We start from the raw sequence: 23,033 nt of genomic DNA on the forward strand, positions 1-23,033 counted from the left end.
TCGCGCTGTTCCTCATGGTTCACGGCACCTGTCACCCCGTCTGCGGGTGACCCTGTGGTAACTGTGTCCCCTCCCTGCAGCCTCCCTTCTCCCTGCCAACAGAGTCTTTGCTGAAAAGGTCCCAACTTCAGTGCAGCCCAACCCACCTACCCTTCGCGGTCAGTCCTCTCTCGCGCTTCCTAAGGTGTCCTGTGCCCAACATGCATGCTTCACGGCTCACCTCAGACACGCCCCCACCCCGCCGCATCCGTCCGTGCGGGCTGCAGGGCCCGCGAACACGCACACCGCCCCTGCTCAGGGCCGCTGAGCACCGCACGGCGGGCCGAGTGGCTGCGGGACAGGCCATGTGACCCACAAGAGTGCAGGCAAACTCTCGGCTGTCCAGCCCGACAGGAAAGGGCCGCCAAGCCCCGCTCCGACACGCTGACCCCCGGCCGCCCGGCTGCCCACTTACAAACCCACACCGACCTGCGCTCCAGTCGACACTCCCCACTCCGAACGCTCCGACCCCCGGCGTCTGTCCGGTCGGAGCCGGGGGCAGTCCCCGCCGCGAAGTGCACCGGGCATCCCAGGCTCCTGACGCCTACCTCCCAGCAACCCTGCTGGCGGGGCACGGATTACAACCCAGCGGACCCGTGGTGGTGTCGGCGCCTCCACCACGAGGAACACCTGCGCAGAAACGCATCCGGTTCACTGCACGGGGGAGGGGCCGTTCCCCGCCAGAGCAGCGCAGCTGACAACCCACACCAGCCGAGTCCCTGTTCCTGCAGTAGCTGGGCTGCTGGCCCCTGGGCCCCCGTTTCGGGCCAAACGAGAGAATGCTAGGATGCCACAGAGCGGACCCTGCCCACAGCTCCCACAGCGCAGACACTACCCGCTCCTGTGCCTCCTGCTCTCCATCTGGAGCCCGCGGTGCCCTTCTGGTCCAAGCCTGCCCTGCGCTAGGCAGCAGTTACAGCAGGGGATGGCCACTGCAGTGGGGCGTGTCATCCTCTGCCAGGGGTGGCCTCAGAGACGACTGTGTGGGGCCGCGGCATCGACCACCCACTGCTCCCAAGGCCCTGGTCTCATGTAAAATACAAGCACCTGAGTTTGCTCCTGTCCCTTCGCCCTAATTACCAGGGCACAGGCTGCATGAGAGACGGGACGGCTACACCCAGGCACTGCCTGCCACCCACCGAGTGCAGAGGCTGGCAGGAGCCCCCACAGACAGCAGCCGGGCTCAGGGACCAGTTCAGTGTAGCCACAGGGCCTGCCGGCAGGCGGAAGCCAACATCCGGCCTCGGGGCCCACGCGCCTCCCCTGGGAGCCCGGCCTCGGGGCCCCCACAGCGCCTCCCCTGGGAGCCTGGCCTCGGGGCCCCCACAGCCCCTCCCCTGGGAGCCCGGCCTCGGGGCCCACAGCCCCTCCCCTGGGAGCCCGGCCTCGGGGCCCCCACAGCGCCTCCCCTGGGAGCCTGGCCTCGGGGCCCCCACAGCCCCTCCCCTGGGAGCCCGGCCTCGGGGCCCCACAGCCCCTCCCCTGGGAGCCCGGCCTCGGGGCCCACAGCCCCTCCCCTGGGAGCCCCCCACCACCAGCCCCTCTGGTCGCTAAGTCAGGGCCCCTCTGCTGAGACTCCCCCTCCACATCGAAGCAGGCGCCCACTCCCACAGGTGAGCCTGGCCCACGGCCTGCGGCTCTGAACAAAACTTTCCGGGAACACGCTGGGCGCGCGGATCACACACGCAGTCTCCACCCCGCGGGGCAGAGCTGGTTGGCGGCGCACAGACCAAGGGAGCCACAGTGCCAGGACCTCTGCTGCCGGCCCTTCCGGACGCCGCTCCCGCCTCTGCAGGGCTGGCCCCTCCCGCCCAGGCGTGCCGGCCTCCTCCCGCCTCTGCAGGGCCGGCCTCCTCCCACCTCTGCAGGGCCGGCCTCCTCCCGCCCAGGCGTGCCGGCCTCCTCCCGCCTCTGCAGGGCCGGCCTCCTCCTGCCTCTGCAGGGCCGGCCTCCTCCCACCTCTGCAGGGCCGGCCTCCTCCCGCCCAGGCGTGCTGGCCTCCTCCCGCCCAGGCGTGCTGGCCTCCTCCCGCCTCTGCAGGGCCGGCCTCCTCCCGCCCAGGCGTGCTGGCCTCTCCCCCGCGGTGCCCCTCAGCACTGCTTCTCCCACTGCTGCCCACCCCCCTCGCCCGAGGGCTCAGCCCCTCTCGGCTCGGGTCTGCACCGCATCCCAAGGCACCGGGCGCTGGCGCAGAGCGAGTGAGACTGGACCACACTCTCCACACACCTGCAGGGCCACTTCCCGCCCCTGCGCTGGCAGACATGTCAGCAGCCCCGGGAGGGGCTCGCCGGGGGTGCAGGGAGGAGGCGGTCTGGGCTACGTGGGATTGCAAGTAGCAGCTGGCACACCGCTCCGGGTGGTCTGGGCTACGTGGGAATGCAAGTAGCAGCTGGCACACCGCTCCGGGTGGTCTGGTGCTGACAGTCGGGAAGAGAGAGGTGGGCAGGGAGAGGCGAGCAAAAGCCCTGGGAAAGGGGGCAGGGCCTCACGGAGTACGCAGGGCAGCACGGCCGGCGGCACAGACCAGGGGTGAGGACAGGTGCCGCGGTCGGGGCCTTGCCTCAGGGCGGGGGCCAGCAGGGGCAGACCGGGGTGGGGACAGCCTTACACTAACCACCGGCCATCCGAGGGCTCTGAGCGAGCAGGACGACCTCTCAGAAACCCTCCCTGTCCCCAATCCTAACTCACCCTACAGAGAGACTCTGACAGGGAAGTACGCCATGACAGGCGGCGGGAGCCAGCGTCCTCCCGACACCCCATTCCTGAAGGGATGACACACGCAAGTTGAGGTCTTTTCGATAATTAAGCAAAACTAAAAATTATGCAAATGAGATATACGCAAGTATGTGATGAATGTAAATGACAGAACCACAGGAATGCCGCTGCTGCATCAGCACGCCAGGAAACGCGGACCGTGGGTGCAAACCACGCGGAGACGATCCGAACCGTCCCAGCGGGACCGTGGGTGCAAACCACGCGGAGACGATCCGAACCGTCCCAGCGGGACCGTGGGTGCAAACCACGCCGAGACTATCCGAACCGTCCCAGCGGGACCGTGGGTGCAAACCACGCCGAGACTATCCGAACCGTCCCAGCGGGACCGTGGGTGAACCACGCCGAGTATCCGAACCGTCCCAGCGGGACCGTGGGTGAACCACGCCGAGAGTATCCGAACCGTCCCAGCGGGACCGTGGGTGTGAACCACGCCGAGACTATCCGAACCGTCCCAGCGGGACCGTGGGTGAACCACGCCGAGACTATCCGAACCGTCCCAGCGGGACCGTGGGTGAACCACGCCGAGACTATCCGAACCGTCCCAGCGGGACCGTGGGTGTGAACCACGCCGAGACTATCCGAACCGTCCCAGCGGGACCGTGGGTGTGAACCACGCCGAGACTATCCGAACCGTCCCAGCGGGACCGTGGGTGAACCACGCCGAGACTATCCGAACCGTCCCAGCGGGACCGTGGGTGAACCACGCCGAGACTATCCGAACCGTCCCAGCGGGACCGTGGGTGAACCACGCCGAGACTATCCGAACCGTCCCAGCGGGACCGTGGGTGAACCACGCCGAGACTATCCGAACCGTCCCAGCGGGACCGTGGTGTGAACCACGCCGAGACTATCCGAACCGTCCCAGCGGGACCGTGGGTGAACCACGCCGAGACTATCCGAACCGTCCCAGCGGGACCGTGGGTGAACCACGCCGAGACTATCCGAACCGTCCCAGCGGGACCGTGGGTGAACCACGCCGAGACTATCCGAACCGTCCCAGCGGGACCGTGGGTGAACCACGCCGAGACTATCCGAACCGTCCCAGCGGGACCGTGGGTGAACCACGCCGAGACTATCCGAACCGTCCCAGCGGGACCGTGGGTGAACCACGCCGAGACTATCCGAACCGTCCCAGCGGGACCGTGGGTGAACCACGCCGAGACTATCCGAACCGTCCCAGCGGGACCGTGGGTGAACCACGCCGAGACTATCCGAACCGTCCCAGCGGGACCGTGGGTGAACCACGCCGAGACTATCCGAACCGTCCCAGCGGGACCGTGGGTGTGAACCACGCCGAGACTATCCGAACCGTCCCAGCGGGACCGTGGGTGAACCACGCCGAGACTATCGGAACCGTCCCAGCGGCAGGGGCGCCACCTGCCCTCGGGCGAGTCCATGTGCACACCCCCCCAGCAGACGGGGCAGAGATGTGACACCAAGCACCTCGTCTCACCCTCACTTTCTATTCGCCACATGAACGTTCAAGGTTTAACTCATTCCTGTTCGCTGTTTCTGAAATAGTTATTTCAAAAAGAACCAAAATGAGCACTTTCCAGAGAGCTCACTCTGCAAGGTCACAGCCACGTGCGTGGAACTGGAATGTTCAGGAGCACTGATGCAGAGTCCTGGGCGGGGCCACGGCACGGTCCCGACTGGAGAGCGCACCGTCCCCGTGAACAAGGGCGTCCCTCGTGTCCCTCTCCAGGGCAGCACGCCGCCTGTCAGTGAAGAACTCTTCCGCGGCCACCGCGGCCGTGCCAGTGACAAAGTGAGCGTTCCGGGGAAAAGCCTTTAGCTCAGCAGACCTGAGACAGGTCCCTGCTCAAGCACAGCTCGGTCATTTGCCTTTCAAACTGGACAAGTGCTTCAGTGCTGCAGCTCCTGTCCCGGGAAGCAGAGAGGCAGGGACAAAGCACCCCACCACTGAGCCCCGGGTGAAGGTGCTCAGTAAGTCCCCCCCAGCCCACTCTCCTGCCCAGGCACCTCAGCCCAGTGCACTGCCTCACTATCTCTCTCCCAGCTGGATGCTGCGTGCCCGGCACTGTCCTGCCCAGGCACCTCAGCCCAGTGCACTGCCTCCCTCCCTGTCTCCCAGCTGGATGCTGCGTGCCCGGCACTGTCCTGCCCAGGCACCTCAGCCCAGTGCACTGCCTCCCTCCCTGTCTCCCAGCTGGATGCTGCGTGCCCGGCACTGTCCTGCCCAGGCACCTCAGCCCAGTGCACTGCCTCACTATCTCTCTCCCAGCTGGATGCTGCGTGCCCGGCGCTGTCCTGCCCAGGCACCTCAGCCCAGTGCACTGCCTCACTATCTCTCTCCCAGCTGGATGCTGCGTGCCCTGCGCTGTCCTGCCCAGGCACCTCAGCCCAGTGCACTGCCTCACTATCTCTCTCCCAGCTGGATGCTGCGTGCCCGGCACTGTCCTGCCCAGGCACCTCAGCCCAGTGCACTGCCTCCCTCCCTGTCTCCCAGCTGGCTGCTGCGTGCCCGGCGCTCTCCTGCCCAGGCACCTCAGCCCAGTGCACTGCCTCACTATCTCTCTCCCAGCTGGATGCTGCGTGCCCGGCGCTGTCCTGCCCAGGCACCTCAGCCCAGTGCACTGCCTCCCTCCCTCTCTCCCAGCTGGCTGCTGTGTGCCCTGCGCTGTCCCACGTGGAGCCTGAGTGTCCCAGGGCACACATGGGAACCCCGATATCAATACTTCCCAAGCTCCTCAGGTGACACGACCGTACATCCAAAATGGAAAGCCAAGTAAGAGGGCAGCCGGAAGCTGCCACATCTTGCTGCTCCCTGGCCCGTCCAGCCCCGGCAGGCACTCAGCAGAGCCCATGTCACAGCATGCTGCAGTTGGCACAAACCCTGACACCACAGTTCACCCCAAGACACCAACCTGCTGAAGTACCAGAACAGCACAGCGTGAACCGCCGAAACCCTGGCCTCAGGAGCTGGGCAGCTGACAGTGGACCCTCTGTGACACCCTGCACACCCACCAGGCGCCCTCCACACCGCTCTCCAGGACACCCTGTGACATGCACTTGCAAAGGGCCTGGCCCGGGGCAGGAGGAGAAACTCCTGCTGAATCAGGGGTGAATGATGAGCACCCTTCACTGTGCTCCCCAAATCTGTGATGACAGACACCTGCTCTGCTAACTGTCTGGGAGTGACCCAAGGACAGCAGAGAGGCTCCTGAGCGAACTCCTGGGTCAGAGATGACGGAACGAGAGAGGACGCCCCTGTCCCCGAGTTCTGTGCCCGAGCACCCTGCACTCAGGATTCCGCCTCCGGGGAGTTTCCCACAGGGGCACACAGCTGCGTCCAACAAAACAAGCAAAGAGCAAAGGCGGAGGACAGGCGTGCAGTGCACTGGGGGCTCCGACTCCGCAGGCCTCGGGCCTTCTGTGCAGTGAGACCCGAGTGTGTCCTGGGAGACGGAGCAGGCAGGGGTCCCTCTCTTCTCGGCAGGTCCTGTGAGGGGCTTGTTTTCCCTTCGCTGCTACTCCCCAGCCCCGGTTCAGTGAGACACAGTGAGCACTCGATAAACACAACCGAGTGAATGAGTGGACCGACCAAGGGGCTTTTCCAGAAATGCAGCCTCATCACTTCCCTGACCCGCTCAGGATGCGGCCGAGCTCATGCCCAGGCCCTGTGCACGGGCCACCCAGTCCCCTGACCCGCTCAGGATGCGGCCGAGCTCATGCCCAGGCCCTGTGCACGGGCCACCCAGTCCCCTGACCCGCTCAGGATGCGGCCGAGCTCATGCCCAGGCCCTGTGCACGGGCCACCCAGTCCCCTGACCCGCTCAGGATGCGGCCGAGCTCATGCCCAGGCCCTGTGCACGGGCCACCCAGTCCCCTGACCCGCTCAGGACACCCAGTCCCCTGACCCGCTCAGGATGCGGCCGAGCTCATGCCCAGGCCCTGTGCACGGGCCACCCAGTCCCCTGACCCGCTCAGGATGCGGCCGAGCTCATGCCCAGGCCCTGTGCACGGGACACCCAGTCCCCTGACCCGCTCAGGATGCGGCCGAGCTCATGCCCAGGCCCTGTGCACGGGACACCCAGTCCCCTGACCCGCTCAGGATGCGGCCGAGCTCATGCCCAGGCCCGGTGCACGGGACACCCAGTCCCCTGACCCGCTCAGGATGCGGCCGAGCTCATGCCCAGGCCCGGTGCACGGGACACCCAGTCCCCTGACCCGCTCAGGATGCGGCCGAGCTCATGCCCAGGCCCGGTGCACGGGACACCCAGTCCCCTGACCCGCTCAGGATGCGGCCGAGCTCATGCCCAGGCCCTGTGCACGGGACACCCAGTCCCCTGACCCGCTCAGGATGCGGCCGAGCTCATGCCCAGGCCCGGTGCACGGGACACCCAGTCCCCTGACCCGCTCAGGATGCGGCCAAGCTCATGCCCAGGCCCTGTGCACGGGCCACCCAGTCCCCTGACCCACTCAGGATGCGGCCGAGCTCATGCCCAGGCCCGGTGCACGGGCCACCCAGTCCCCTGACCCGCTCAGGATGCGGCCAAGCTCATGCCCAGGCCCTGTGCACGGGCCACCCAGTCCCCTGACCCGCTCAGGATGCGGCCGAGCTCATGCCCAGGCCCGGTGCACGGGCCACCCAGTCCCCTGACCCGCTCAGGATGCGGCCGAGCTCATGCCCAGGCCCTGTGCACGGGACACCCAGTCCCCTGACCCGCTCAGGATGCGGCCGAGCTCATGCCCAGGCCCTGTGCACGGGACACCCAGTCCCCTGACCCGCTCAGGATGCGGCCGAGCTCGTGCCCAGGCCCGGTGCACGGGACACCCAGTCCCCTGACCCGCTCAGGATGCGGCCGAGCTCGTGCCCAGGCCCGGTGCACGGGCCTCCCCAGCCCCCTGACCCGCTCAGGATGCGGCTGAGCTCATGCCCAGGCCCGGTGCACCGGCCTCCCCAGCCCCCAGTGACCCCTGGCTCCCCATCCCCTACCCCACCCAAGTGGCCGCCCCAGCTATGGCTTCTGCTCACCCAACCCCATTTTCCCCCTAGTCATATGACCTCCCATCTCCCTCACCCTGGAACACTGCCGTGCCCTTCAAGATGCCACAGAAGCACCATCTGCACCAAGAGGCCTGGCCCGACACCACGCGCATGACTGATGGACCTTTGGAAGGACGGGCTTTGCTCATTGACCTGACACTCATTTTCTACTCATCTGCCCACCAGGGCCCAGGAGACGGCCAAATGTGTTACTTCTCTCCCCTCCCCCACTCCCACTGCCCCAGACCCTAGGTGTACCCTCCCCTCCCTAAGACCTTGCCCTCTGCTTCCCGAACGGCTGCACCCCCACCTGAAATCCCTGCCCGTGTCCTATACCTCCCACAGGGACATGCTGCCCACTGTGCCACTCCCCTGAGCAAACCCACCCTCTCCTGATGACAGGGCTAGTCTGGTCCACCTGTCCCGGGCCGAGGGCCCCGCAGTCAGTGAGGTGACGCACAGGCCTGCGAACACCCCGACTGTCCTTCCCGGCACTCCCAGGACTCTGGTGACAGGCTCCGCCCACCACCGCCCTCCTTCCCACCAACCAGCAGAGGGGCGCCTGTGGCATCTCCCCTCTGCTCCTCCGCCCCCAAGACCCAGCGCACTGGACTGACGGTGCCCACAGAGACAGGGCAAGGAAGGACAGGAGCAGGGCACGGTCCCCACCAGCACGCGTCGGGTGCAGCACGCCCTCCGTGAACACAAACTGCAATGAAGAGCCTAATGGTATTTCCCCAAAACTTCCCACAATTCACTCTGAAGGTCCCGTAAGCTACCTTAGAGGGCGACTGAAAAACTAGACAGAAACACTCAGAACACACAAACAGAAGCACAAGCACTGGCAGCAGGTCTCATTCTAACAGCAAGGGAGTATGTAGTCAATAGACGTCAGTGCTCAAAGCTGCATCTGCGCGTAGGATCATGAGGTGCCACACTGCAAACTGATTACGACTCCTTAGCCAGAAAGTCTTTTCTATTCCGAAAGTCAGGCCCAGTTCAGAGCAAACACTGAGAGGAGGGCAGAGGCTGGCCCTCCCAAGCCACCGGGATTCCCAGCAGGGAGCCCTCATGTCCAGCGTGAGCCCCAGGTCCCCCTCCCAGAGGGAGAGGACGCAGAAGAACTCGACCCTCACGGAGAAACAAACCATTTCTCACAGAGATTCGTTTCCCTGACACCAGGCTGATACTGAAAGGAAAACACGGTCGAACCCATTATGCCCGTCACTGACTCCTCAGCTGACATAATCTTCTACACTGGAACCTTTCTACATCCCACCTTTGAAAATCTTACGAAGATTTTTTTTTAAACAGTAAAATTCAGAGGGGAGAAATACAGCTGCCGTAAGTATGACTCACGTTTTCCAGCTTTGTCAAACCAAGCTGGGGACAAAACAAAGGATGGAGACTGTCATCCCAACCCACACAAAGGCCCGGTCCCCGCACAGGACTGCACGCCGTCTGGAGGCGACCAGCCACGCTTCCGGCCAGACGAGGGGCCTGTCCTCCCAGGAGGAAGGAGGCGACGAGGAGGCCACGTCGATGAGACACTTACTGAGAGGAGCTTCCACGTAATCGGACGAACAGGCTTAGGGATCCCAGACCAGCTCAACTTCCGCAATTCCTCTGTCGGCAGAAAAGAGACAAGGAAATGGGTTTACAAACAGCCAACTCCCCGAGCGCTGCGCCTCCCACCGCGTTCTCGGGGCAGCAGCCCACATGGCACCCAGATGAGGCTCAGTGATGCAGACTTGATACTGATGTTGCCAGTATCCGAAAGCAGTGACCACGCTATTCACCCAGCGCTCAGCGCTGCCTGTGCATATGTAACTCAGAGAGGACATGTTTGTACACACATCCTTAGTGTCCCCAGCTCCACCCTGAGACAGGCGAGGACCAGAGGGTGCTGGTGCACCGCTTCCTCCCTCCCACCGCCTTCTCTGCTGCTCCGCCTTTTCGGAAACTTAATACCTGAATGAGGCCGTCTTCCTCTCTTTCATCCTGCCCCTCTCTTACCTTCACTCAGAACAGTGTGAGGTCTAAGAACACTGTGAGAGGTCTAAGAACACTGTGAGAGGTCTAAGAACACTGTGTGAGGTCTAAGAACACTGTGTGAGGTCTAAGAACACTGTGTGAGGTCTAAGAACACTGTGTGAGGTCTAAGAACACCGAGAGAGGTCTAAGAACACCGAGAGAGGTCTAAGAACACCGAGAGAGGTCTAAGAACACTGTGTGAGGTCTAAGAACACCGAGAGAGGTCTAAGAACACCGAGAGAGGTCTAAGAACACCGAGAGAGGTCTAAGAACACTGTGTGAGGTCTAAGAACACCGAGAGAGGTCTAAGAACACCGAGAGAGGTCTAAGAACACCGAGAGAGGTCTAAGAACACTGTGTGAGGTCTAAGAACACCGAGAGAGGTCTAAGAACACCGAGAGAGGTCTAAGAACACCGTGAGAGGTCTAAGAACTAAGAACACTGTGTGAGGTCTAAGAACACCGTGAGAGGTCTAAGAACACTGTGTGAGGTCTAAGAACACTGTGTGAGGTCTAAGAACACCGAGAGAGGTCTAAGAACACTGAGAGAGGTCTAAGAACACTGTGTGAGGTCTAAGAACACCGAGAGAGGTCTAAGAACATCGTGAGAGGTCTAAGAACACCGTGAGAGGTCTAAGAACACCGTGAGAGGTCTAAGAACACCGTGTGAGGTCTAAGAACACCGTGAGAGGTCTAAGAACACCGAGAGAGGTCTAAGAACACTGTGAGAGGTCTAGGAACACCGAGAGAGGTCTAGGAAGACCGTGAGAGGTCTAAGAACACTGTGAGAGGTCTAAGAACACTGTGAGAGGTCTAAGAACACCGAGAGAGGTCTAAGAACACCGTGTGAGGTCTAAGAACACCGTGAGAGGTCTAAGAACACTGAGAGAGGTCTAAGAACACTGTGTGAGGTCTAAGAACACCGAGAGAGGTCTAAGAACACTGTGTGAGGTCTAAGAACACTGTGAGAGGTCTAAGAACACTGTGAGAGGTCTAAGAACACTGTGAGGGGTCTAAGAACACTGTGTGAGGTCAAGAACACCGAGAGAGGTCTAAGAACACTGTGAGAGATCTAAGAACACTGTGAGAGGTCTAAGAACACTGTGTGAGGTCTAAGAACACTGTGTGAGGTCTAAGAACACTGTGAGGTCGCTCTCTCAGGACTAGTTTTGAAGGAAACCTTGCCATAGAGAAGCCTGTATATACAAAGCACAGATTATGGGTGTGGCCATGTTACACACACCAAGGACAACAAAATCTTCAGTCACTGTCGTCTGTACAAATACCTACAGGTAGGACGGGCACAGAGGGGCAGGTCTGGCCGGGGACAGAGGGAGTGGAGTCCAGAGCCTCCAGGGGGCAGGAGCGGGCAAAGCAGAGCATGGAGGGCAAGGGTAAACACCCCTGAACCCTGTCTGACCTCCCACCCACATGCTCTGAATGGCCACAAAACACACTTCAATTGTCGGCGTATCAACACTGGTCAGTCCCACTGAAACCAGACAATTATTTCTCTCCTTTAAGTTAGGGATCCACCATTAGACTCTTCTCCTAACAGCTCGTAGCTGATGATTAATAGTAGGAATGAAAGAAATGATTAAAGAGGCAACTTCGTAATATAATCAACAAAAAACAGAGTCCTGACATCTAATTTTTTCCCAATTACTAAAGTCTAAGCAAAGTAAGTAGAGAATAATGGGGCAATAGTTCCAGCAATAGCTTGCATTTTACAGCAATCTCGGAAAGTATCAAATCTTCCCCAGTCCCCTACGGACATTATGAAAAGCGAGACCTAAACCGGAACACCAGCCACGTCACGTTTACCCAGCGGGCTCCCAGGGCCGGCCCGCCTGCTGGAGGCTGGTTTCTGATCCCAGGCAGAAAGCAGGAGAGGTGTCAGGTGGTAATGTCCCAGAAGCTCTCCTCGGGGCGAGACCCACAGGAAGAAATGGAGCCTGCCTGCAGCTCCGGGCAGGCAAGGAGCTCGCCTGTGTGCGCAGCCGGACCTACTCAGGGCTGGAGCCACTATGTGGGTGAGGAAGCAGCAGCAGGCGCCACGGGACCTTCGATCCCAGGGCCTGTCCACACCACCACCCGCCACATCAGAAAGGGCCTCGAAACAGACCGATCTCATGTGTGAATACGGACGAAAGGGCCCGTGCAACAGAATCTCAACAACCAAACAGAGCAGGCACCCAGGGACAGCAGGGAGCAGGCTCCCCGGGAGTGAGCACAGGCTCCGTCAGGGAGCCCTGCAGCAGCTGCACAAGGCGCTGAGCTGGGCTGGCGGGCAAAGCCACAAGGCCATTCTCACAAGGTCAGCGCAGACCTCGGCCTGAGGCCCACCCGCCCTCCCACCTTTCCACCAGAGTTCCTGCTGTGCAAACCAAACCGCCAACCAGCATCTCTGGATGGGGATGTCAGCCCAGCCAGCACTGAACCCCCCCCCCGCCCCGCCCCACTGGAAAGGCAAGCCTGATAGACCCCGCCCCCACCAGACTGATTGGGCCATGGCCGACCCTATCTGCACCACTGAGAAGAGAGCCGGCTGGCTGGGCTGCTGAGAAAGCCCCTTGCTCCTGGGACCTTTGGAGGCAACCCTGTCTTGCGCGCTCCTGGGGCAGTGCTCAGGTCAGGCGTGAGGCTGGGGCCACTGCGGCCCTCAAGAACCAGACTGGCCCAGGGGTGCAGCCGACAGACAGACAGGCAGAACCAAGGTACGGCGGCAGGACCCAGGGTTCTGAGTTCAGCAAGATGGCCAGATACAAGAACATTCAAAAATCAATAGCTTTTCTCTATGAGCAAAAATAAATAAATAAGCAAACAAACAAACACATAAATAGAAAATGTTTTGGCATAAGCTTAAAAAGAAATGGGCAACGTACTTCTAGATCTGAGACTCAAAGTTGTCAAGATGTCAATTGTGGCCTTTAAAACATCGTTTATTCAATGTGAAGCCAACCGATTCCAACAGGACGTGCTGTGTGTTCTGACATCTGGTGAGCTAACCCTAAGTTCACTTGGAAGACTAGATGCGTAAGAACAGCCCCTGAAGTTTTCGAAAGGACACTGTGAAGGGACTTGCACTAACAGAGTCAGCATGTGGCGGCGACAGGGACTAAGCCAGAGGGGTCCAGGGGCAAGATGAACGCAAAGACAGCAAACCAGAATGAAGGCTCAAATCCAACCTGTACTTAGTCAAAATGAAAACAGCATTTCACATTAAGGAGCCGTCAACCAATGACGTCCAAGCAATTTCCAGAAGACTAAAAATTCAAAGATCGAAATGAGGTGAAATGGGGTGTGTGTGTGCCTCTGTGTGCGCGCGCATGTGTGTGTGTGTGTGTGTGTGTGTGTGTGAAAAAAAATTTTTTAATACTCCAAGAAAATACAGCACAATGTTTTGATATTTTCAGATGGAAGAAAGGACTTCTAAGCAAGATACAAATCTTGGAAAATATAAATAAGAAGATTCACAAATTAACTGGATAAAAGTCTGAAATTGACTGTATGGCCACAGATGCTACAACGTAAAAAACAAATGCTGACAGACCTGTGCAACATGCAATATAAAAAGCTTAGTGTTACTAACACATCCAAAACTAAGAGAGATCAAAACAAAAATCATAGAGCAGGAAACAGAAATGGTTAATAAACATACAAAAACAGACACACAACCTCAGTGGGAATCAAAGAACCGCACATTAAAACAAGAAATGTCACAAACTGAATGCAAATATAAATGAGCAACACCCAGTACAGGTGAAACGTCTCTCACAGCGTGGTAAGGTGTACACTGATGTTAACTCCTTTGACCAAATTTCATTTGAAGAAACCTATTGTAGCCCTGGCCAGTTTGGCTCAGCGGTTAGAGCATCGGCCTGCGGTCCAGAGAGACCTGGGTTCGGTTCCCGCTAAGGGCGCGTACCTTGGTTGTAGTTTGTCCCCGGCTCTGGTTGGGTTGTGCGGGTGGCAGCCACTCGATGTGTCCCTTTCACGTCAATGTTTCTGTCTCTCTCTTTCTCTCTCTCTCTCTTCCTCTCTCTCCCTCCCACTCTATCTGAACAAAAAATGAAAAAATGTCCTCAGGTGAGGATAAAATAAAAAAAAAAGAAACCTATTGTACAGGGATACCTACAAAGATACACAGGACTGTGCATAAGGGTGTTCATTTGAGTATTACCAAGGCAACAAGAAACTGGAAACAAAGTATCCATTAATAGGAAGATGATTAAAAACATGACGGGTACACCATACACTAGAATAACAACTGCCATATAAAAGAATGGATACCTTGCCCTGGCTGGTTTGGTTCAGTGGTTAGAGCATCAGCCTGCGGACCAATAGTCTCGGGTTTGATTACGGCCAAGGGCATGTACCTCAGTTGCAGTTTGTCCCAGGCCCTGGTCAGGGTCATGTGAGAGGCAACCTGTCGATGAGTGTCTCTCACATCAATGTCTGTCTGTCTGTCTGTCTGTCTCTCTCTCTCTCTCTCTCCCCCTCCCTCTCTCCCTCCCCTCTATTCTTATCTAAAGATAAATGGAAAAAATATCCTCAGGTGAGGATTTAAAAAATAAATAAAAAAGAATGGATACCTTTTGGGTGGGTATGGAATAAATGTATCCAAATCATGAAGTAAAAGAGAACAACCCAAAACGGAGTGTGGATGCAACAGTATTTCTGTGAGCACACGCAGGGTCTGGGAGCACCACGGACTTGGGGAGCTCAGAGAATGGGCCCCAAGGTGGTGGAAAGCCCCATACTGTGTCCACACAGCTGCAAAGCTCCTGCGGCATCTCCACCCCCCATCCACCTCCAACCTCCCAGCCCAGCACCCTGCCAGGTCTGTGAAGCCTTTGACAACCCCCGTGCTCACTCGGTCTCCTGGGAGTGCCGATAACACCTGGCGCCAACCCGCCCAAGAGCCCCCCAGGCTGTGCTGGGCATCGACCTCATCTCCCGGAGTAGTAACAGGTCCGATCCACGACCCTACTTCCTGTCTGTCCTGACACTGTGTCTTACAATTGCATGATGGAAAGTTCCAGAGAGAACAAAATTCAGTTCTGTCTTCCGCCCCTCTAGAGGTGGGTGGGGGGGTCATATTTTTAAATAAAAGTGTAACTTATATACAAGGAACGAATGGCTGCAGCCTCCCCCAAACGAGATGCGGACCTTTCCTAGGGACCTTTCCAGCAGGTCCGCCCTGCTCTGCCCGCCCACAAGCAGCACACACAGGAGGGACTCACCGTCCGTCCCCCTTCCTGTTCTCAGGTCACATCCGTCAATCGCATGACGCGGCCCCAGCAGCTCCTCCTTCACAAGCAGGAAAAGCACTCTGAATACATCACCACTGTCCACAATCGCCTGCCCACAGGCGTCTGGACTCCCATGAGCTTCACGACAATGACGGGCCGCAGGACCGTCCTGACCAGTGAGCCTGCGGCCTGTCTCCACGTCTACGCGGCAGATGCGAAGGAGGGAAGTGCTGCACCCCAGAGCAGGTGCGCGCGCACCCGCAGGGAGGCCGCCCCCTCGCGCCTCCCGCTGCAGTGCTGGCAGGCGCCGTGCTCCAGGGCCCGGGTCAGAGCTCGGGTCGGTCTTCAGTTCCAGCCCCTCTGTCAGTGGCCAAGGCCTCTCGCCGTGACTACCCAGCAAGCCTGTGCTGACCACATGAGCACTGGACAGCTTCTCATGCACTCTGGCCATTTCTATCCCCTTTATGAAGTTTATGTTGGACTCTCTTACCCATCTTTTACCAAGTTGCTCATATGTTTTTTGTCGTTGTCAATCCTCAACCGAGGATGTTTTTCCATTGACTCTTGGAGAAAGTGGAAGAAAGGGAGGAGGAGGAGGGAGAAACATCCATGCGAGAGGCACATCGATCGGGTGCCTCCTGCACGAACCCTTACCGGGGCTGGGGAGCATACCTGCAACCCAGGTACATGCCCTGGAACTGGAACTGAACCCAAGACCAACACTCTAACCACTGGGCCACGCCGGCCAGGGCTCACGTGTTGTTACTGATTCACGGGTCCATTTCAAGCGGTGGGTTCTCTTCTGAGCTACGTCACATTCCCGTTTCCTCACACGATGGCTGTTTCGCTGAATGCCCGTGACGTGGGCCGGGCCTGGGAAAGACCTCCGCAGCCAGCTGGCTTGACGTGGCCTGTTCAGCAGAGGCGGAAGGAGGGACCGTGCAGGACAGAGGTTCCCACACCTCCCCCACCGGCTCCTGCAGAGTGCTGCTTCCCAGCAGGTGGGTTCTCCTCGTTTCCAGCGCTGGCCTCCTCTGGAACACACTGCCTGCTGGGCCCCTGCAGGGTGCACATGGTTCCCCCACGTTCAGCTACTAGATAGAGTGGCTTTCCAGTTCCAGGTTCCGACGGCCAGCACCCCGGGCAGCCCGCACCTGCGTGAACTCTGGAAGTTGTTCTACTTGCTGCTTCCCGGTGAGCCTTCCCCGCCCTGGCACTTGCCCACCTGTGAACAGATGAGACTCCGCCAGGGCTGGACAGGACCCTGGCGCTCTGGGCTCCCCGAGTGCTCCCTCTTCCCCGCTCTGCACCACATAGTCAGTCTCCGCGTCCCCGGAGCCTCTGGACCCCGCTCAACAAGACTACCGGGCAGGGCCCTCCGGCGTGGCGGCCTGGAGACTGCCTCCCGCTGTAACTGGGGCCAAGGGCAGGCTCCCCGCTGCCTCCCTTCCCCGGTCACGCCCTGCGCTGCCTGCTGTCCAGCCTGAGGAGCTGCTTCACGGGCTCGGTCTGGTTTCCACTGTCCACGGTAGGAGAGCGATTCCTGGGGCAGCTCGTCCGTCGCGGGTCAAAGCGAAGGTCAGCTCATCACCACATTTCAAAGAACGTTGTGTCTGCATGCACCAGAAAGACTGGTCTCTGCTCTCTACTCCTTCCAGTTATGTGCAAGGTTTTGGCGTCAGAATACTCTGCCTAACGACAGGCACTGAGGAGTCCCGCCCCCTCTCTCCTGAGGGGCTTTGGGAGAACCGGGGCTCCTCCTCCTTGAAGGTGTGAAGGAATTCACCAACACAGCCCTGACCCTGGCACGCTCCTGCTGTGAGGCTGTGGTCAACATTTATTTTTTAAATTGAAAGAGGGATATTAAGGTTTTCTGTTTCCTCTTGTGTCGGCTTTATTAGACCCTGCCTTACAAGGACCATGCCCATCCCACACATGTTCTCGAATGTATTGGCATGAAGTTGTAAATAATATCCCCTTATTATCTTTTAAGGTCTACAGGATCTGTAGTGATGTTCCTTCATTCACTCCGGATACTCAGAACGTGTCCTCTTTTTTTCCCATTGAACTAGTCTAACCAGAAGTTTTTATCGCTCTTTTCAAGGAACTAGTTTTAGATTTTGTTGATTCCTGCCTCCAGTGCCAGGTTCCAGTTCACTGACTTCCTCCCTCATTCCACTTCCCTTCGACTCCGTTCTGCTCGGTTCCCCCTTCCCCGGCCTCTGAAGGTAGAAGCGTCGGCCCGGCCGGAAGCCTGTCCCCTCGCACACGGACGGCGGAAGGCACAACCCCTCCCCTCCCAGCACTTTCCAGCTGCGTCACACGCCTTTCGGTGTGGGCGGTCATCACTCAGTTCAAAATGAGTCCAGACCTTCCTTGACCTCTCCGATCCTGAGGCGCTGAGAAGAGCGCTGACAGACTCCCAGACCTCTGAGGGTCGGCGGGCATCTCGTGGGCGGGCTGAATTCTACCTTCAGCATTTGGTCTGCCGGCCCAGGGTCACTGCGGCCTCTGGTGTTCATCACAGCTCACTCGGGCAGAGCATCCGGTCTGCACGGGGAAAGGACGTGCATTCCACGCATCACATAGATCCAGGCTGACAGCGCCGCCGCACCCTCCTCATCTCTCCCGTCCCGAAACGTGCAGGGTGTGCCAGGCGCTCCGGGCGGGGCGCTGCGTGCCTGCCTCTGGCCGAGTCTGTCCAGTCCTCTCGCTGCTGCCGAAGTTTGCTTCCTGCACTGTGAACCTGCATTATTAGGTGCAACACATTTAGAAAAGATATTATCTACTTAATGAGTTGAACCTTTTATCATTATGAAACATCCCTCTGTCTCTAATAAAACTGTTTGATGTTTATTTTCCCTGACAGTATTATAAGCGATGAGCTTTCTTGTGAGTGATGTGTGCACAGCGTATCCCCCCCTTATCACAACTGCCCGCGTCTGTGTGGAAAGCGTGTGTCCGCCTCTCCTCTCGGTTTCCTGTCCTGTTTCCTTGGACTCGGACTGCGAATCACAGGTCCTCCAAGAGAGCAAGCAAAGTGTAGGAAAAATTTTAATGAGCTGAAAGTAAATGAAAAATAACATTTCTTTCTTCTACGACCGCGGATTTGCTTTCTGAAAAGTAAAATGTTGGGACTATCTTCATGAAAACAACACCAGCATGACGAGTCCGTGCTCACCTCTGCGGCGAAGGCTGCACGTCCCAGTAAAAGCCCCACTGGGGACATCGTCACAGCGGACACGCCGCGGCCAGGGGAAGCAGTCAGGGCGCACAGGTCAGAGGGGCGAGCACTGGGTGGAGCCCAAGGCCCCGTGGCCTCTCGGGAGCTCCCTTCCCCACCTCGCCTGGTCACAGGGCTCCCGGAACAGAGGCGACACCGGCAGGGTCTGCAACTGTGGCACACAACACGAGCAGCAGGGCCAGGCCCCATCGCCCTCGCTGCTGTGATGACGCGGCACACTCTGTGAGCCCGAGCCGTGAAGCAAGTAGGCTCCCTGGTCCTAACTGGATGTAAAGGACCACATCTGAGACTGAACCAGAATCTGTCACAAAATGGTGTATGCAGAGGGCTCATAATTAGAAGGGCCTTTTTCCCCCTAAATGCCAGGAATAACAGAAAGATCAGCCCATAATTTGAGCTATCTCTTTTCTAACACTCATGTTAACTCTGATTTCCCAGAACTTTTATGGCAACGACACCTGGGAGAAAGGGGACAGAGGGAGAGGTGCACGGGCACGGCCATCACCAGGCTGGCCCAGGACCTGAGGCGACGCTGAGCGCCATGAGGGAGTCTCATAAACCCCGCGTGCGACCAGCATGTACTGAGCACCCCCATTGCGCATGCTGCCCCTGGGGCCCAGCCACACAAACAGGACCGGACTTCGAGGCCACCGCGCACACCTTTCTCCCCAGTCGGTGAACGCGGGTCCTGCTGACCACCCAGGCGCCGAGCTGGCCTCGGGGGCCCAAGGAGACCCAGTCCTACCCTCCAGGGCTCACCCGGCAGGGAGAGTGTGACCGTGAAGCACACGTGAAGGGGTGAAACTCAGGAAGTGCGAGGTGGCCCAGAGCGGAGGTGGTCCTGCTGAGGGACGTCAGGGCAGATTCCCAGGGAGCTGCTGCTCGAGAAGCGCCTGGCGGGAAGGTCAAGCCGACGAGCAGATTCTCCCCACCCTGGACCCCGTCAACACGACAGGGAAGGAGCACTGCCGTGAACAAGGACGAGAGCCCACGAGATGTGTGGGCAACCAACCCCGTGCCAGGCGGAAAGCAGGAGGGCGGCGGAAAGCAGAGCGCGAAGGTGGCTGGCGGCGCGCCAGGCGCAGGGAACCCAGAGGCCACGCTGCAAGCAGCACACCACGTCCCTCGCAGGAGCCCCGCCCCCGCCCCCGCCCCCGCAGGCGAACACCTGCAGGACCAACCCGAAGGTCACACACCCCGGGCACCCGGGGTTCATCCGTGACCCAGAGCTACAGCCACAGTCGCACAAACAGCAAATGCCAGTCCCCCGGACCGAGACACTGAACACTGAGCAGGTGGGGAAGGAGAGGGGGGCGCCAGAGGGAACCTCCACTTCGCATGCCCAGAGGCAGTGCTCGGGCTGGACCGTGCCAGCCTGCCAGCCTGCGGGGCTGGGAGAACAAGGCAACACCCAAGGGCCTGCAGGAGGGGCGGGCGAGGCAGGTGAGACCCCACCTCGCAGCTCCAAGCAGCTGGCTTCTCTCTGGCTCCCAGGGGAGAGGCCAGGCAAGGACAGGCAAGGAATGGTTCTGGAATCATAAGCTGATGACCCCTAATTGCTAGAATTAATAAAGTTTTGCATCGTGACCTGTCTAGGTGTAACTGTTTCTTCTTTCCGAGGGTGCTCCGCAGGCAGCAAGGGCAGCTACGAGACATCACACATGGACAAACACCCTCCAGGGCAGCAATTTCCTGCCGTGCTCCTGGGGAGTTTTAAAACATGCAGTACCTGACTATTTAGTCAGGGCACTGACCTCTCCTCCCTCAGATTGTCAAATACAAAATGACAACAGACCACAACAATTGCCGTCTGGTGTGAACGAATCAAAATGGTACTTATTTTATTTGTCAGATCGGCAAAAAATTTTTTGATGTGCCACATCAAATCCTGCTCGGGGTGGAAGCGGGAGGCAGGACAGGGTGAAGACGGGCAGGGGCTCAGGGACAGAGGCCGGCTCAGAAAGGCTCGCGGGTGGGATGGGAAACGAAGGGGTGGGGCCCACAGACAAGATGGGAGGGAGAGGCCTTCTGTCGAGATGCGGAGCCAGTCCTGGAGGCTGGAGGGGAGACCTGAGAGGCCCAGGCAGGCCCGGCGGTTCCTGATTGACAGCAGGAGCCTCGTTCTGGATAAAGTGGACTCACAGGGCTGATGGGCTGTAGTTAAATCTCAGCCAGGACAGGAGGCACAGGGGAGGGGGCACCAGCTCCTGGGCTCCGTGATGCCCCGCCCCCGCCCGCAATGCCAGGAGCTCCCGCAGGGAACTGTAGTTGAGGATGCGACTTCGCAGGAAAAAAGGAGCAGGACCACTGGCTTCCACATGCCACGTCCTGCAAAGGTGGGGCGAGAGGACCCCAAAGCCCACAAGCACTGGGGAGAAGACACAGGTGAGGTCTGCTGCTCCAAGACTCTGGCTTCGCCTCTACAGTTGATAACCTCAGAGGACAAATATTTAAAAAATAAAACATTAGCCCAGCTGGTGTGGCTCAGTAGATGGAGCATCGTCCCGTGGACCGAGAGGCCCAGTTCAATAGCTGGCCAGGGCACATTCTTCAGGTTGCAGGCTCAGTCCCCAGTAGGGGGCGTGCAGAAGGAAGCTGATCAATGTTTCTCTCTCACATAGAAATCTCTCTCTCTTTCTCTCTCTCTCCCTTTCTCTGTCTCTAAAAAATCAATAAAACATATTTAAAAGTAGGCCATAGAATCCTAATAGACATGTCTTCAGAGCAGATACACAGCCAGCCAATCAGCACCTGCAAAGATGCTCAAAATCACTGGCCACCAGGGAGAGCAAACAACAGTGAGACGCCACTGCACACCCTCCGAGGGCTATAACCAAAGAAGTGGAGACACGGGAACCCGGGCCCAGTGCAGGTGGGCACGCAGACTCCGCAGCTGCTCCGAGGCAGCCTGGCAGGCCCTCAGACAGTGAGCACGGAGTCACCGCGTGGCCCAGCAATCCACCCGGGAGTCCAGCCGGGGGTGAAAACACCCACACCAAAACCTGCGCACGGACGTTCACGGTGCACTCGCTTTAACAGGCAAAAAGTGGAAACACTCCCAATGCCCACCAACTAAGAAATGGGTAACTGAAACGTGACCTGTGCAAACAGTGGGTGCTGTTCAGCCCACACAGGGAGGACTGAAGGGTGCACGCCACCACGGCGAACCTGGAAACGCTGCGTGGAGTGGCAGCAGCCAGACAGCAGGCCACGGATGACACGGCCCACTGGTCTGGGATGTCCAGAAGAGGCCAATCTGCCCGGAGGGGCTGGGTCCGCGCTCGCCTGGAGCAGCGGAGGGGGGGGGGGGGGTGGCGAATGACTGCTGACAGGTCCAGGGTTTCTCTCTGAGTTCTAAATTTTACTGTAGTGACAGTCACACAACTCTACAAACTCAAACCCACTGGGTTATACACGCAGATGGTGAATTCTATCTCTATAAAGATGTTAAAGATTCTTGGATAAGGAATTTCTAAAGGCTATTTATAACCCCAACTGCCTCCTAAGGAAGCTGGGCCAGGGACAGGTGCTCCTGGTTGCAGGCAGTACAATGATGGGGTGTGCTGATTTCTGATCAGAACTGAGGGCCACGGAATGGCTCCCCACAGGGCAAGGACAGAGCTGATTTTGGAGGGCCCCCACCCCTAGGTGGCAGGACAGTGGAAGAGCAATGAGAGCCCCCGAGTGGCCCCAACCTTCATGACGCTACACAAAGCGGGCCAAGGTCTGCTTAAGCGGCTGCATTGCTGGTTTGTCTACGCCCTGGAGGGTCGGCAAACGGATAAAGGCATGCCGAGCCTGCTCGGAGGATGCCACCACCCAGTGATGCCCACCAGGCCCCACGCGTGGGCCTGCGGCCCCGGGGAACTCAGGAGACACAAACACGCCGGCCTCCACTAAGCCGGCAGGGCTGAGGGCAACTCTACAGCCAGATGTGGGGAAGATGCCTCCAGCCCCATTCAAGCCTCCGGAAAAACACTCCCACGCAAAGCCAGGCATTTCATTACTGGGGCTGTGTCCCAACGAGAGAATCCAAACACAAATACTTATGATAAAGACCATCTCTACAGCACTGTATACATTTTTTTTCTTCACTGATTTTAGATAGAGAGGAAGGGAGAGGGAGAGAGAGAAACATAGATGAGAGAGAACATCAATTGGCCGCCTCCTGCAAGCCCCCCACTGGGGATCAGGCCCACATTCTGGGCATGTGCGCCAACCGGGAATAGAACCGGTGACCTCTTGGTGCAGGGTCAACGCTCAACCACTGAGCCACACCAGTGGGGTTATATACATATTTTTAAAAAGACATAAATGTCTAATAATAAGGAACTAACTAAATTAGTTATATCCATTGTTTATCAACAGGAAATCAAGACACACACCCAAAGTATTTAAGGGAAAACTGGCATCCCAGTGTCTCCAGCAAGGAAGGCAAAGTGCAGCCAGTGTGCTGTCCTTGAGCAGCCACCCCCGCCCCGGACGCAGCTGCCATCCCTGCACAGGTCCCCTGCGCTGCTCTCCCTGCAGCACCACTGACCCCGCAGCACGCCTCTCACTAAGGGAGGCGAGTGCTGGCCGGTGTTGAAGATCTGAGTCCTTCACACACATTCGAAGCCTGAGGTTTGCTTGTTGCTTTCCCACGGGACCCACTGAAGACAGACCCTCAGCCGCCT

General features: G+C 58.8%; 1 protein-coding gene across 6 annotated transcripts in view; it reads right to left on the minus strand.

The window, feature by feature from the left end:
* The window catches only part of TBC1D22A (TBC1 domain family member 22A), a 228,356-nt gene that overhangs the window by 131,805 nt on the left and 73,518 nt on the right, over positions 1–23,033 (minus strand). For all 6 annotated transcript variants that reach the window (XR_004961560.1, XM_036278220.1, XM_036278221.1 and 3 more), the window contains exon 5: positions 9,381–9,451. Coding sequence is in view for 5 of the 6 variants with exons in the window: in XM_036278220.1 (XP_036134113.1) it covers positions 9,381–9,451 (71 nt within the window). In the remaining variant the exon portion in view is untranslated. The remainder of the gene's footprint in view (positions 1–9,380; positions 9,452–23,033) is intronic.

The sequence above is a fragment of the Molossus molossus genome, unplaced genomic scaffold (assembly GCF_014108415.1).
Source record: "Molossus molossus isolate mMolMol1 unplaced genomic scaffold, mMolMol1.p scaffold_m16_p_26, whole genome shotgun sequence".
Classification (NCBI taxonomy): domain Eukaryota; kingdom Metazoa; phylum Chordata; class Mammalia; order Chiroptera; family Molossidae; genus Molossus; species Molossus molossus.